This window comes from Oncorhynchus mykiss, chromosome 17, assembly GCF_057628025.1.
Source record: "Oncorhynchus mykiss isolate SJ-2025 chromosome 17, ASM5762802v1, whole genome shotgun sequence".
NCBI lineage: Eukaryota > Metazoa > Chordata > Actinopteri > Salmoniformes > Salmonidae > Oncorhynchus > Oncorhynchus mykiss.
Window position 1 is genome coordinate 40,254,346 of NC_143038.1, and position 15,542 is coordinate 40,269,887.

Genomic DNA, 15,542 nt, shown 5'->3' on the forward strand with positions numbered 1-15,542 from the left:
AATGAATGACTAGTGACTGACAACTAAAAGAGTGCTTTCAATAATCTTTATTTCTTGCTCAAATAACCCTTGGTGAATTGTGGCATGGGAGTCACTTGTAAAGTCGTATCTGAAACTCAAATATAATGTACAAATTATCTCTGTGCACTTAACATCTGTATGTGAAAATAATGTATTGTGTTACAACTGATTCCTTCACCTCGTGTCCATTGTCAGACACACAAGTTGACAGTGACCCTTTGGATAAAGCAGAGACAGAGTCAGTGAAAATATTCCACAGAAGATGAAGAATAAATGAGGGGTTAATGTTCATGAACATCAAAGCAAAATGATACAAAAGATTACTTAAATTGGCTGGGGTCTGTCCATTGGCAGCTGAGGATCCAGACCAGAAGGATACACTGCAGGAGAGAAAAATATGATTATTTTTTGCTAGAAATAATCTAACGTTAGCTAGCCAGTCCTGAGACACCCAACCCACACTAAAACTAGCTAAATTAGCTAGCTAGCAAGCAACGCTTGGTTAGCCTAGCCCTAGAAAATTAAACAATAGCTTTGGCAATTAAATTATATCTAATACAAACATGACATTAACTCTACTCAACTTTCATTTTCAAAACAATTCTTACCTTGGTCAGTCACACTGCACTTCTGTGGCAAGCTAAAGAAGGAGCTAGCTAGCTCGACAAAAACTCTTGCTTGCAGTTGAATAAATCACTTCTTCCTCTGTCACCCACCAGGTTAAAAGCATTTTAATTAAATGTTAAGAATGTATAATCAAATAAAATGGCATTGTCCAAGAGATATTTTTGGGGATGACAGCTGCTCGTCTCCTTCTGAAGAAAATTCTAAATTGCAATGGCTGCTCTGTCAGTTGAAGGCAGGGCTCGGGAACATTTCAAATTTTGACTGACAGCCCGGATAAATATGTACAAATATATGTTATAGATTCAAGTGTCTTTTAAACACCTAATTTATTTGTACTGTTTCATAAGTGGCAGGTAGGCCATACCTCAATAACTGTAGAATACATTTTTAACTACAACTCAATGATCCATCTTTTGCATGTAAAACACAATTTCCAGAACCTAATGCTAAGGTACCAGAGGTCAATAGAGACTCATCATTATCATTAGGGAAGGTTGTGAGGAGTGTGTGTATTTTATGCGTACATATATATTTGATAGAGATTTTCCCAATCTATTTAATTATATTATTTTCCCATATGGGATACTACAGAATAGCTCTGCCATACTATGTACAGTAATACATTGTGTGGTTTATACAGCCCAATAACAAAGAAACTCAAAGGGGAACAACCAAAATTCATATTCTAAGGTGTTAGTATCAGCTACTTTGAGTATATCATATAATATGCCTAGACAACACTATGGAAAAGATAGACACCCACACAGTTATGACGTCATGTGCCCCTGTGTGGCACAGAGCATAACAGTTCCCCTTCTATCAATCTTATCTAGAAACTAAGCAAGTGGTTTTACTGAAAGGAAGGAACGGCTCCCGGTTATGATGTCATGAAAATCAAACCAATGGTGTACAACTTCGGCTGCAGACAGCCTCTAAACTAGAGGAAAGAGTTGTATCCACAGGAGGCTGCTGAGGAGAGGATGGCTCATAATAATGGTTGAAATGTGTTTGATGTGTTCGTTACCATTCCAGTTATTGCTGAGCCCGTCCTCACCAGTTAAGGTACCTGTGGTTTTATCATTATCTTAAGCAGTGAAACCACGTATTTCTTTGGAGGTACCAGATAACTCATAATCTGGTGTTACTTTTATGATGATGTGTGTAGTAAAAATGATGTGTGTGAAATAATATGACATTTAAGAAAAATGGCAACAAATGTTGTATTTTGAAATTGTATTTTAATATTAAATGTAATATTAAACTTTTTCTTCCTCTGTGTGTGTGTGTGTATATATATATATATATATATATATATATATATATATATACCACATTACGAAAACTCACAAATATAAAGTATTTATGTTATAAGAATACACACAGAAAAAGAAGCAGGAAACATTTTTATACATCTGTATACTGTGTTAGAACGCTGAAGTGCTCTTAGCTGCTCGTGGTTTTGTCACATTTCACCATGTAATGACTTAAGAAATCACTTGAAGTTCATTTCAAGAAGAAAATAAAAACAACATATAATAAAACTGCACACACTCCTCCTGAAGGAGCGTGTGTAAGGCAACATTTGCAGTAGCAGAGGTTTATATACACACACAGTTAAGGATAGAAAGCTATAGAGTCACATGTTTGAGTGGATCCATGTTACAGCTATACTATGCTATAATCGTTCATTCATAAAAATAAATGTATTTATGATTTTTATCTATTAGGCTATTCCAAATCATGGGATTCCTAACCTCTGTTTTCAAGTATCTCTTGGTATGCACATTTTCATTTCAGCCAATCGTACTTCACCAAGTCTGTTTGAATGTTTTAGATTTACAGACTTTATAGCAGTGAGATGGTTGGAATGAAAACCTTAATACACAGGAGTTCGTCATTATTTAATGATTTGAAACTTTTTTAAAGGCACTTTTCAAACATTAAATCTGCTGGCATGTTTCTCTTTTTAAGGACTCATGGCTATTGGCTAGGTATAAATCTGTCGTTCTGCCTCTGAACAGGCAGTTAACCCACTGTTCCTAGGCCGTCATTGAAAATAAGAATTTGTTCTTAACTGACTTGCCTAGTTAAATAAAGATAAAATAAAAAATAACATTAGAGTTAAGGAAAATAATTGTTTTGTTTCAGTAATATGATTCTCCTGCCATTAAAAATGTTGCCGTGTGGTGTGAGTAAAAATGATGGCACCTTTTTAGATACATTAAGGCTTTAGGGTTGATGAGCTGTAAATGTCACAACAATAGCCAGCTATCACCGCAGGCAGACAGATGGAACGTTTCCCTTTGGTCCAATACCTTGTAAAGGTGTGGTATCAGGACTACAAATGGCTATTATAACAGTTTTTTAATGAAAATATTCACTTTTGAAATGTAGGACCTAACAGTTGTCGTTAAGAAAGGCTTGTGAACTGGAGACCCCAGTGTTTGACTCTGTTTGTCTCTCGACGCGTCAACTTTGAACACCTGCTAAATTAAATCTATTGGGATATGAAGACTCCATAGGATTTTTGAGAACTTGGGTTTAAGTGGGTGTTCAGGTGTGAACATATGCAGTTTATTTCCCTCAGAGCTGTACATACACACCAACTGTCTCCCAATATTTTGCAACCTACAAAGAAACAAACGTAAACATTTTGCATAGCGATAAAGCCACTCCACAAACTCACACTTACAAAAGAGACCAAAAACTTGAAATGTCCACTCGTGTCTTCTTCTCTCTTGTTGGATGTTGTCCATGAGAATTTCACAGATAGGAAAATAGACATCCAATTCTGCCACCCACAGGTCTTTAAAAAAAAAACTAAACGTGAGAAAAATACAGGCAGAATCAGACACTTGTCATTAAGTCAGTGCACTGGAAAGGGGCAAGTCCACGCCACTTCAGTGGAGGGGGGGGGGGGGGGTGCCTCCTATCCATATGCAACACTCAGAAGTCCCAAATGTAATGGACTCGGACAACGGCCCCCTATTCACCTCCTCAGTTTATCGTATTTGTGTCCCCTCACATCATCACTTAATCACTCCTCTTCATCTTTTTTTAATCTGTCCTTTCAGAAAGGTAAGGTATCCATGAAGATTTTGTCTACGATGGGCGGTGGGGGAACCAGGTCCTCCAGCTTCAGGTAGAAGATGCGCTGCAGGCCCTGGGTGCAGAGGGTGCGCAGCTCAGGGAGCTTCCCCAGTAGTCGGGACAGGAAGTTGGGCTGGAGCCTCCCCGCATCGGAGCCACTGCTGGTCACATGGTCCCTCAGACAGGTGATGAGGCAGTTCTGGAACTCCTCCACCCGTTTGGGCTCTTTAAGGCCATGGCGATCTGAGGAGAAACCACAAGGAGAAACATCTTGATGAGAAACGTGAATGGGCATTTCACTGTACCATTTACAACTGCTGTGCATGTGAGCAATAAACTCTGATTCATTTGATTTTGATTTGGCTATAGCCTATATCACATGCATATGTTATGCTTGTTTCAGTGTTAGAACTACAGTGCCTTCAGAAAATATGAATACCCCTTGACTTAGTCCACATTTTGTTGTGTTACAGCCTGTATTCAAAATGTATTAAATTGATTTTATTTCTCACCCATCTACAAACAATACCCCATAATGACGAAGAGAAAACATCTTTATTTAAAATGAAATACAGAAATATCTAATTTACATATATATTCGCACCCCTGAGTCAATAATTTGTAGAAGCACCTTTGGCAGCGATTACAGCTGTGAGTCTTTCTGGGTAAGTCTCTAAGAGCCTTCCACACCTGGAGTGCGCAACATTTGCTCATGTTCTTTTCAAAATTCTTCAAGGTTGGTTGCTGATCGTTGCTAGACAACCATTTTTAGGTCTTGCCATAGATTTTCAATTAGATTTAAGACAAAGCTGTAACTCGGCAGCTCAGGAACATTCACTGTCTTTTTGGTAAGCAACTCCAGTGTAGATTTGGCCTTGTGTTTTAGGTTATTGTGCTGCTGAAAGATGAATTCATCTCCCAGTGTCTGGTGGAAAGCAGACTGAACCAGGTCCTGTGCTTAGCTCTATTCCATTTATTTTTTATCCTGAAATACTCCAGAGTCCTTAACGATTATAAGCATACACATAACATGACACAGCCACCACTATGCTTGAAAATATAGAGAGAGTGGTACTCCGCAATGTGTTGTTTTGGAATTGCCCCAAACATAACACTTTGTATTCAGGACAAAAAGTGAATTGCTTTGCTACATTTGTTTTGCAGTATTACTTTAGTGCCTTGTTGCAATCAGGATGCATGTTTTGGAATATTTTATTTATGTACAGGCTTCCTTCTTTTCAATGTCAGTTAGGTTAGTATTGTGGAATTACTACAATGTTGTTGATCCATTCTCAGTTTTCTCCTATCACAGCCATTAAACTGTAACAGTTTTAAAGTCACAATTGGCCTCATGGTGAAATTCCTGAGCGGTGGGCCTCCCAAGTGGTGCAGCGGTCTAAGGCACACGTAACTACAGACCCGGGTTCGATCCTAGGCTGTATCACAACTGGCCATGATCGGGAATCCCAAAGGGCGGCACGCAATTGGCCAAGCGTCGCCCAGGTTAGGGGAAGGTTTGGCTGGGGGGGCTTTAATTGGCTCATTACACTCTAGTGACTCTTTGTGGCGGGCCAGGCATCTGCAGGCTGAACTCCGGTCGTCAGTTGAACGGTGTTTCCTCCAACACATTGGTGCGATTGGCTTCCGGGTTAAGTGGGCGGCTGTTAAGAACAACGGTTTGGCGGGTCATGTTTCAGAGGACGCATGACTCGACCTTCGCCTCCCGAGACTGTTGGGGAGTTGCAGAGAAATAGGGGGTAAAATACAAAAAAAACTATATGCATCCCTGAGCAGTTTCCTTCCTCTTCGGCAATTGAGTTAGGAAGGACGCCTGTATGTTTGTAGTGACTGGGTGTATTGACACACCATCCAAAGTGTAATTAATAACTTCAACCAGCACAAACGGATAATCAATGTCTGTATTATAATTTTTTGGACTCATTTATCAATTTTACCCAATAGGTGCCCTTCTTTGGAGACATTGGAAAACCTCCCTGGTCTTTGTGGTTGAATCTGTGTTTGAAATTCACTGCTCGACTGAGGGACCTTACAGATAATTGTATGTGTGGAGTAGAGAGATGAGGTAGTAAAACATCATGTTAAACACTATTATTGCACACAGAGTGAATCCATGCAACTTATTATGTGACTTGTTACGCAAATGTTTACTCCTGAACTTATTTAGGTTTGCCATAACAAAGGGGTTGAATAGTTATTAACTTCTTACGGATCAAGTCCCGTTAACAGGATAGATTTGACAACATCCGGTGAAATTGCAGAGCGCCAAATTCAAACTATATAAATATTCAACATTCACGAAAATACAAGTGTAATACATCAAAATAAAGCTTAACTTCTTGTTAATCCAGCCGCTGTGTCAAATTTCAAAAAGGCTTTACGACAAAAGCACACCATGCGATTATCTGAGGACAGCTCCCCGCATACAAAAACATAACAAATTTTCAACCAGGCAGGTGCGTTACGAAAGTAAGAAATAGCGATATAATAAATGCCTTACCTTTGAAGATCTTCATCTTTTTGCAATCCCAAATGTCTCAGTGACACAATGAATGGTCGTTTTGTTCGATAAATTCCTTCTTTATATCCCCAAAATGTACATTTATTTGGCGCGTTTGAGTCAGAAATACACCGGTTCCAACTCGCCCAACATGACTACAAAGTATCTAATAAGTTCCCTGTAAACTTGGTCCAAACATCTAATCCAACCTTAGGTACACTAAAATGTAAATAATCGATCAAATTTAAGACAGAATAAACTGTTTCCAATACCGGAGAAAAACAAAGAGGAAAGACTAGAGTCCACCTGAGTGATGCATAGAAAGAATAAGACGACGACTTCATTTTTCAAAAGAAAAACATTGAACAATTTCTAAAGACTGTTGACATCTAGTGGAAGCCATATGAACTACAATCTGAGTTTCCCATAGAAAAGCATTGGAAAACACAATGACCTCAAAAAAATGTTTCCCTGGATGGATTGTGCTCGGGGTTTCGCCTGCCAAATCAGTTCTGTTATACTCACAGACATTATTTTAACAGTTTTAGAAACGTTAGAGTGTTTTCTATCCAATACTACCATGTATTGCATAACCTAGCTTCTGGGCCTGAGTAACAGGCAGTTTACTTTGGGCATTCTTTTCATCCGGATGTGAAAATACGGCCCCCTAGCCTAAAGAGGTTTTAAGACATTTCAGCCTTTAATTTTTCATTAACTTGTAAAAACTTCTAAAAACATAATTACACTTTGACCGTATGGATTATGTGTGTGTGTAGGCCAGTGACACACAATCTAAATGTCATCTATTTTATGTCAAGGGGTGTGAATCATTTCTGAAGGCACTGCACACTTAGAGTTATTCCTTTCAGCTCCTAGTGGAGCAAATAAGTGGCTCACTAAAAGTGTGTGTGTGTGTGTGTTTGTGTGTCTCACCTGTGATGATGACCAGTGCTGCAAGGCAGGCGAATGAGGACACGTCCAGGTTCATGCGGTGGAGGCTCTGGGAGAAGTCCATGATGGAGTCGATCCAGTCGCCAAAGCCTCGCACACACTGCATACGGTGAAGTACCACACCGTTGCAGAAGATCAGCTTGTCTTTCTCAGGACTCGACCTAGACACAGAACAGTCTTAACATATATTGTAGAAACATTGGGCACACATTTGTGTTTTTTACAGAGTAAATGTATGCATCCCAAATAGCACTATTCCCTATTTACTGCAATACTTTTGACCAGGGCCCATAGGGAATAAGGTGCCATTTGGGATGCAGACAATGGTTACAGTGGTAATTATACCTGTATGCTAGCCGGAGGATAAAGAGTTCCACGAAAGCAGATTCCAGGAGCAGCTCCTGGTCTTCCGGGCAGAAGGCGGTGAATTCTGGGATGGTCTCGGCCCATTTCCGAATCACATCCATGGTGCCTGTCAGCAGGTCGTAGAACTGCTGGATGTCATTGGCATCCTCTTTCTCTGATAGGCTGGCCACCGTCTCCTGGTACTGAGGAGTGGATAGATGAAAGAAAGGGATGAATCACTGCCTCTTATGTCCTTCTCTTCACAACATGTAGTGTGAAATGGGATCGAGATCACTGCAATCAAAGAAGCTTAATTACATAACTATATTATAGCGAGAAGCTTAACTTTAACAGCAGCAACTGGCTAAATTCTGAGAGAGATTCAGACAACTAATAATATGATGTTCCATGAGTCACATGTCTGGAGGTCCTACCTTGGAGTAGTCCAGCTTTCCGATGGCGGGGTTGGAGTCTATGTGAGCCCTGACAAGAGAGGCGATGATGTTGACGGGTGGGGTGGTGGACACTGACTCTAGCACTGTCTTGGATTTAGAGGGCAGACGACCCCTGCGACCTTTCAGGCTGTCTGTGCGGACAACTGTAAGTGAGAGAAAAAAATAATACTCTCACTGACTGTACCTGTCTGAGATTCTCATGTGACTGTCACCATAAGCCTCCGTTTCACTGAATAACGACTATATCCATTTCAGTTGATATTTTTATACGACTGGGCACAGTAAACTTGCCTAGTTAAATAAAGGTTAAATAAAATAAAAAAGCTTCAGTTTCACATGGCTTTCATTCTTAGCTTGGGTTTCACATGATTGTCATTGCAACTTGGTTTTCACGTCAAATATACTAGACACTGAAGGCTTTAAGGGAGTGTGACATGGCATTACCTTCCTTCACCATTCCCACCCCCAGGCACTTCTGGAAACGGCAGAATTGGCAGCGGTTCCTTCGCCGCTTGTCTACTGGACAGTCTTTGTTGGCTAGGCACACATATTTAGCATTCTTCTGTACAGTTCGCTGCAATAACAAAGAACAGTGTGATTATTTTCCAGCGCATTTGTCAAAGTTCCCCTTTTAATTTTATAATCAGTTTCTTAATAGTGAGCACTTATACTAAAACTGGAGCCAAGTAAATGTATGAATATTAAAGGTGTTATGTGTAAATGAATCATAAAAATCATGAAATAATAATAATAATATAACTACTGTGAAGCGTCCTACCTTAAAGAAGCCCTTGCAGCCCTCACAGGTGCGGACCCCGTAGTGCTGACAGGAGGCATTGTCCCCACACACCGCACAGCGACCCTCGTTGGCCCCGGGGCTGCCGGTCTTAGGGGACAACATGTGCCTTTCCATGAGCCCGGGGCTGTCCATGGACCTCTGGTCTAGGGACAAGGGGGCATAATGGAGCTGGGAGGCATGCCTCTGGGAGGGCTGAAAGAAAGGGTCCTCCTCACTCTGCTGGGGGCCCTGGTGCTGCCCCAGGGGGGAGTGCTGCTCTGTGGTGGGTATGAAGGTGAAGAAGGAGGGTTGCTGAGCCAGGCTTGACTTATCGGCCACCCAGCACCCAGGGTCTGGGGAGTAGGGGCTGAAGGGTGAGTCCCAGACTGGGCCAGGCTGGCTCTGGAAGCCCGGGGTGGGTGGGGAGGGGGCGGCTGATGCGGGGCTGCCATAATAATCGGAGCCGCAGGAGGACAGCGTCTCGTCGAGGTAGCTGAGGGCGAAGGAGCCCGGGTAGCAGCTATATACCTGGATGTCGTCCAGTTTAAAGGCTGAGTGCTGAGCCTGAGGGCTGGAGGTGCTGCCGGCTGAGTGGCCGGAGGGGGCGGTGGAGGTGGTGATCTGGCAGGAGTAGGTGTCAAACTCGCCCACATAGCCGCTGCCCACCAGGGTGTTGATGCTGGGGAGGGAGGAGGCGGTGAGCTGGTCCTGCTCGGCACCAATGTCCATGGTTAGCTTAGCACTGAGTTCGGGGTTTAGGAACTCAGAGCTGTAGTAGTTGTTGTCGTAGGGCACAGTTCCATACTGAGTTTGAACACAGGGCATCGCTAAAAAAGAATTGAAAACAATATTTTAATACAAATATTTCAAAGACATTCACCATTCAAATAATTGAAATGGTGCCAGTAATGTTGAGTAATGTAGGCCAACCTGCCGTACACTCCAAGCTCACCATCACCCCAGTCAAACCAGGTGCAATAACCATAAACAAGTCAACAACACTGAAGAAACTTAATCGGTCTTAGGAATCCCTTTTTAACACCTCTCCAACAGTGCACCTCGACATCATCCCATACAGAAACACTTCCATCCCCCCTCACACTGACACAGCTTTAGGCCTGTTGGTACCCCTTTGGTGATTCTGAGAAAGCCTGGAAAACCAGTTGTCCGGATGATGGGGAGATCGTCTTGCTGGAGGATATTGCGTTACTGGCTTTTAATGCTACGATTATGAACAGGGCAACCCTCCTCCCCAAAGACTGACAGTACTAAGGAGTCCAGGGGATTGCGTTTCAGGGTGGGCTAAATGCCAGCTGAAGAGAGGAAGGTGGCAGAGCGGGGGGGGGGGGGGTGCTGCTAGGGTGTATTTAGCAGCTGGACATGTGTGTGTTTCATGTCTACCTCAGAACTGTCAATATCAGATCAATATTGGATCTGGTGGACTTTTCTCCATGAGGTGTTATCTCACGGAACTGTAGCTATAATCATCTGATCCAATTAATCTCAACTATTGTCTTAATTCAATGTCAGTTAAACCACAATGAAGGCTTTTGGTCAATCAGTCAAAGCTTTGATTATCTCAAGACATCCTTGCATGACTAGACACAATGTACACTAAACAATTATCCTAAACACTTTCATTTATGTTCAATCCCTGAAATGGAAGACACTGCTTTTTCCTTGTTATATCATCGTCAACAACATGTCTGGGTGTAGGCTCTTCTGCCCCTAAGCAGTGACTGTTTTTTATCTCTTAGCATGTGCTTTGGTGAGAACTATACACCTGTTGCACACAAACTAAAGTAAGAAACATCGTTGACCTATGAAAAGGGTACCAACATCAAAAGGTCACAAGTTAACTTCTGAACTCTGTGTGGAACGTGCATGCAAAGGATATGTGTGCATCATCTGATAAGCTGAGGACAACAGGGATACAACAATGAGACATCCGATACTGCCACCGCCTCTTGAACACAGTAAAACGACTGGCCATATCGCCACCTGTCTGCCTTTCATAATAGTAGCCTAAATTGATAGCAATGTGACGCATAAACCTATTTATTTAAAATAATACAGATGGATTAAGTTTCAAATAACTGACCATGAAGAGCAAATCATACAAAACTAGAAATATCCAACCACTCACATGCTCAACTATTTCCTTTCAATATTTCAAGCTTCGAAATGATGCAATCATAAAGGCTACACAGCAAACAATACTTGGGCTATGTCAAGACCATCAATACACCCCTATTGGCTCAATATAAAAGGACCTATAAAATAGCCCTATAACAGGGAGTGTGCGGCTGGTCACAACACTGACCAACACATACGCAAGTCACAAGTGTGACAGAGCTCAATGTTGAATGCAGTAAAGTCTACAACGATATCCACGACATCTAGCATTTGGTCTGACATGTTATTTACTTATTATTTGATTGACAGTTTCAGCAGCTGTAGCCTACTCGAATGGGAACGTAGCATATATACATTGAATTTGCAGTATGCCATTAGAAAATATAACATTTTAATTACCAAGAAAACAAAAATACAGCAATTGCAAGTAGGCTAAAATGCAACAATTAATTACATTAAGCAAGCGTTTTAGTGGGATAAAGTGTTCAAAGAATAAAAAGGCATCCCTGCCAATCGGATCCATAAAAAACAGTGAAGCGCACTAAGCATGCATGCAAAATATAAGAAATAACTTTTACTAACCTGCTGTATAAATCCTCAATTCCTTAGCCAACGTCTCATTTATTCCGAGTGATGGATAAACATCAAGTGTGTTACAACCTCTGTTTACAATTCTGAAAGGGAATGAAATCTTCAGACTTGAGGCACAGCGCAATTTATACAGTCACTTGTATTTTGCCGTTACGTCAGGTAGTCCCGGCTCTAGGCGTGTCTTTCCCCATAAAAGGCAAACGGGGCGGTGACTTTTCCGGGTCAGGAGCCAATGGCATCGTTCTCTCACAGACGTCCTCATCACTCTGACGCACGCTCGGGATTCCATTGACGCAAGCGCCTGCGGAGTTGTCTGATCTAAATTTAGACCTTTTTACATACGTGGTGCTATTACCGCCTGGCATAGGCTAAAAATAAACGTCTGATGATGACATTGTATTGCTAAAAAGGAATTTAAAATTGATAACTGACAAATGAGTGCCAGAAATAATAATAATTATAGGTTTGTCATCTCAAGGAAGATGTTTGTAAAGCCTAAATGCTGGGATGTTTTGTTTGTCTATTTAAACTATAGGCTATTCAAATTGTACACGATGTAGCCTATATATATATATAGGCTACATCGTGTACAATTTGTGTATATATATGCTAGTATGTATAGTCTAACAAATAATTTGCAAACAGGAACATACATATAAGGAGTTTATAAACACAATTGCTCAGTTAGGCCTAACCCAATAAGGTCTAGCAGTAGGCCTATCTTCTAAGTACAATGTAACAACAATGAGTAATTACAATACTTTTTAAACTGTACTTACATTAATAATTACATAGTAATAATGGCACTGTAATGTAAAGGGTAAACCTAATTAATGACATAAGACATTAATGACGTTACATATTGTAATATTTAAAGCCTTTTTATGAATGATTTGGCCTATATAATTACCATAGCCTATAGCCTAACAGTCTACAAAGCCTGTGTTCCAAATCTCAACCCTTTTCCCCAACGTGCACTTGTGCACTCTCCTGCATAGATTTAAAAGCATAGGATTGGTGTAACAGTTCACACCAATGGGGAGTGCACAAGAGCATACTTCAGGGAAAAGGGTGCAGAGTAGGTGCAGCTTGAGAAACGGTATTATGCATGGGTGTGTTGGTATGTGGAGGGTGTGTGTGCCAAGAAAAAAGCTGAGCCCTGCTTGAAGCGCAACAAGCGGGAAAAATCTGCACGTGGCTACATCAAGTTTTATGCCAACAAGATCAGACAGGTCTATCGCTATATAAAAAAAGTATGATGACAGTTAAAGGTGTTGGCATATTCTCTAAAGGTAAATTCTCGGAATTCAGGAACTGAATACCCAGCTCAATTCCTGGAGGGCCGACCACCTGCGGGTTTTTGTTCCTCCCTTGTACTTGATTGATCAATTAAGGTAACTGATTAGTCAAAAACTTCCCTGGTCTAGTTCTTAATTGACACAAATTTATAGAAAATAACGAAACCTCTCCCACCCGAGTTTGGGAAACCCTGCTCAAGGGGAAGTTTCCACAGAAACATATAGAGTTCGGCAAAAAAGTACTTATTTTCCACCATAATTTGCAAATAAATTAATAAAAAATCCTACAATGTGATTTTCTGGATTTTTTTTCCTCATTTTGTCTGTCATAGTTGAAGTGTACCTATGATGAAAATTACAGTCCTCTCTCATCTTTTCAAGTGGGAGAACTTGCACAATTGGTGGCTGACTAAATACTTTTTTGCCCCACTGTATTTACTGGAAGTTTCATTCTGGCAGCAGAGTACCACTTGGGATGAGGCGGTACATATCTAGGACCAGCTTCCCCCACCCCAAATTCTAAGCAGAAGTGTTCCCAGATCTTTCTCATGTGGGTCATATTGCTAAGTATTCTATCTTAGTACACAGTAAAAAGTGGGATGATGCTGTTGTTCATCTGAAGTGCTTTTACTGATTGGAATGATTTGAAAATTACGTGTTGGTTCGTTCAACTTATTCTATTCAATTTGTCTGAAATTAAACAACGAATTTGACAGATCAATGTGATGTGGTCCCCCCTTTGCTACTATAACATCCTCCACTCTTCTGGGAATGCTTTCCACTAGATGTTGGAACTTGCTTCCATTCAGCCAAAAGAGTATTAGTGAGGTTGGGCACTGATGTTGGGCGATTAGGCCTGGCTCGCAGTCAGTGTTCCAATTCACCCAAAGATGTTTGATGGGGTTGGGGTCAGGGCTCTGTGCAGGCCAGTCAAGTTCTTCCACACCAATCTCAATAAAACATTTCTGTATGGACCTCGCTTTGAGCATGGGGGCATTGTCATGCTGAAACAGGAAAGGGCCTTCCCCAACTTCCCCAATACAGTTCCAAGATGGCGTAGCAGTCAGACATCTTTGTCTTGTCTTATGTACATATCATATTTCTACTTACACCGGAACTGGAATTGCTCAACTGAAGCTAGCTAACTAGCTACCAGCTATCAGTCAGCTAACCACCGCTAGCGGTCATCAGCTAATCTTTAGCTCGGAATGCTCTCGCCAGTTCGTACAACGCGTTTCAAACCAGAGCATACCGGACCTATTTTTCTCTCCATATCCCAGGATTCCTACCGCAAACCCTGAACCTTTTCATCTGGATCATCGCAGCTAGTTAACCGCAACCCGGGTTGACTACTCCTGGCTAACGTTTCCGTCCCAGAGCAAGCCCATGCTATGCCCATCTCCGGGCTCCTGGGCTACTCCTGAAGCCCATTCCTCGGCTACAATATCCGGACCCCTTCTACTGCCAGTACGACGCACGGAACCAACATAATCTGCCCGACGATTCCAACAGGCCCCTCAGGCGCGATGTCCCCTGAAGGCCCATTCTGCTAAACGCGGCCTGCTAGCTATCTAGAGCATATTGGGCTGTTAGCTGATCCATCGGCCAGTTTCTTGGACCACTATACCCATTTTGCCAATTGGACTTGGACCCCTCTGCTCCCCTCTGGTCTATCGACCGACGTAACCGCACGAGCAGGCAAAAACAAACTTTCCCCCATCGCAACATCCCTCTAAGGCACTTCTGCTAACTTGCTAGCCCCGGCCTGCTAACTGCTAGCTTGCTAGCCCCGGCCTGCTCTTTGTCTGAATCGCCGTGTCCCCAGCCAACCCAACCACTCACTGGACCCATACAATTCACTTGGTTGCGCATGCCTCTCCCTAATATCAATATGCCTTGTCCATTACTGTCCTGGTTAGTGATTACTGTCTTATTTCACTGTAGAGCCTCTAGCCCTGCTCAATATGCCTTAACCAACCATGTTGTTCCACCTCCCACATATGCGATGACATCACCTGGTTTAAACGTCTCTAGAGACTATATCTCTCTCATCATTTTCTCAATGCCTAGGTTTACCTCCAATGTACTCTCTTCCTACCATACCTTTGTCTGTACATTATGCCTTGAATCTATGCTATCGTCCCCAGAAACCTGCTCCTTTAACTCTCTGTTCCGAATGTGCTAGACGGCCAGTTCTTATAGCCTTTAGCCGTACCCTTATCCTACTTCTCTTCTGTTCCTCTGGTGATGTAGAGGTTAATCCAGGACATGCAGTGCCGAGCTCCACTCCTACTCCCAGGGGCTCTCATTTGTTGACTTCTGTACCCGTAAAAGCCTTGGTTTCATGCATGTTAACATTAGAAGCATACTCCCTAAGTTTGCTTTATTCACTGCTTTAGCACATTCTGCCAACCCGGATGTCTTAGCTGTGTCTGAATCCTGGCCTAGGAAAATCACCAAAAACCCTGAAATTTCCATCCCTAACTATAACATTTTCCGCCAAGATAGAACTGCCAAAGGGGGCGGTGTTGCAATCTACTGCAGAGAGCCTGCAGAGTTCTGTCTTTACTATCCAGGTCTGTAAAAATCAATTCGAGCTTCTACTTCTAAAAATTCACCTTTCCAGACACAAGTCTCTCACCGTTGCCGCTTGCTATAGACCACCTTCTAACCCCAGCTGTGCCTTGGGCACCATATGTGAATTGATTGCCTATCTATCTTCTGAGCTCGTT

At 42.0% G+C, this 15,542-nt stretch overlaps 1 protein-coding gene and 1 long non-coding RNA gene across 2 annotated transcripts; one reads left to right on the top strand and one right to left on the bottom strand.

The window, feature by feature from the left end:
- Positions 1–1,869: 1,869 nt before the first annotated feature.
- Positions 1,870–11,799, bottom strand: LOC110494169 (nuclear receptor subfamily 4 group A member 1). Its single transcript, XM_021568977.3, has 7 exons — positions 11,504–11,799; positions 8,786–9,612; positions 8,452–8,581; positions 7,987–8,150; positions 7,553–7,755; positions 7,190–7,368; positions 1,870–3,981 (listed from the first exon to the last, which is right to left on the bottom strand). The coding sequence occupies exons 2-7, from the start codon at positions 9,608–9,610 to the stop codon at positions 3,719–3,721; spliced, it is 1,764 nt and encodes a 587-aa protein (XP_021424652.1). The 5' UTR covers positions 9,611–9,612; positions 11,504–11,799; the 3' UTR covers positions 1,870–3,718.
- Positions 3,925–8,330, top strand: LOC118940478 (uncharacterized). Its single transcript, XR_005037020.2, has 2 exons — positions 3,925–4,063; positions 7,206–8,330. It is a non-coding gene; the product is annotated as an uncharacterized LOC118940478 (long non-coding RNA).
- Positions 11,800–15,542: the final 3,743 nt, after the last annotated feature.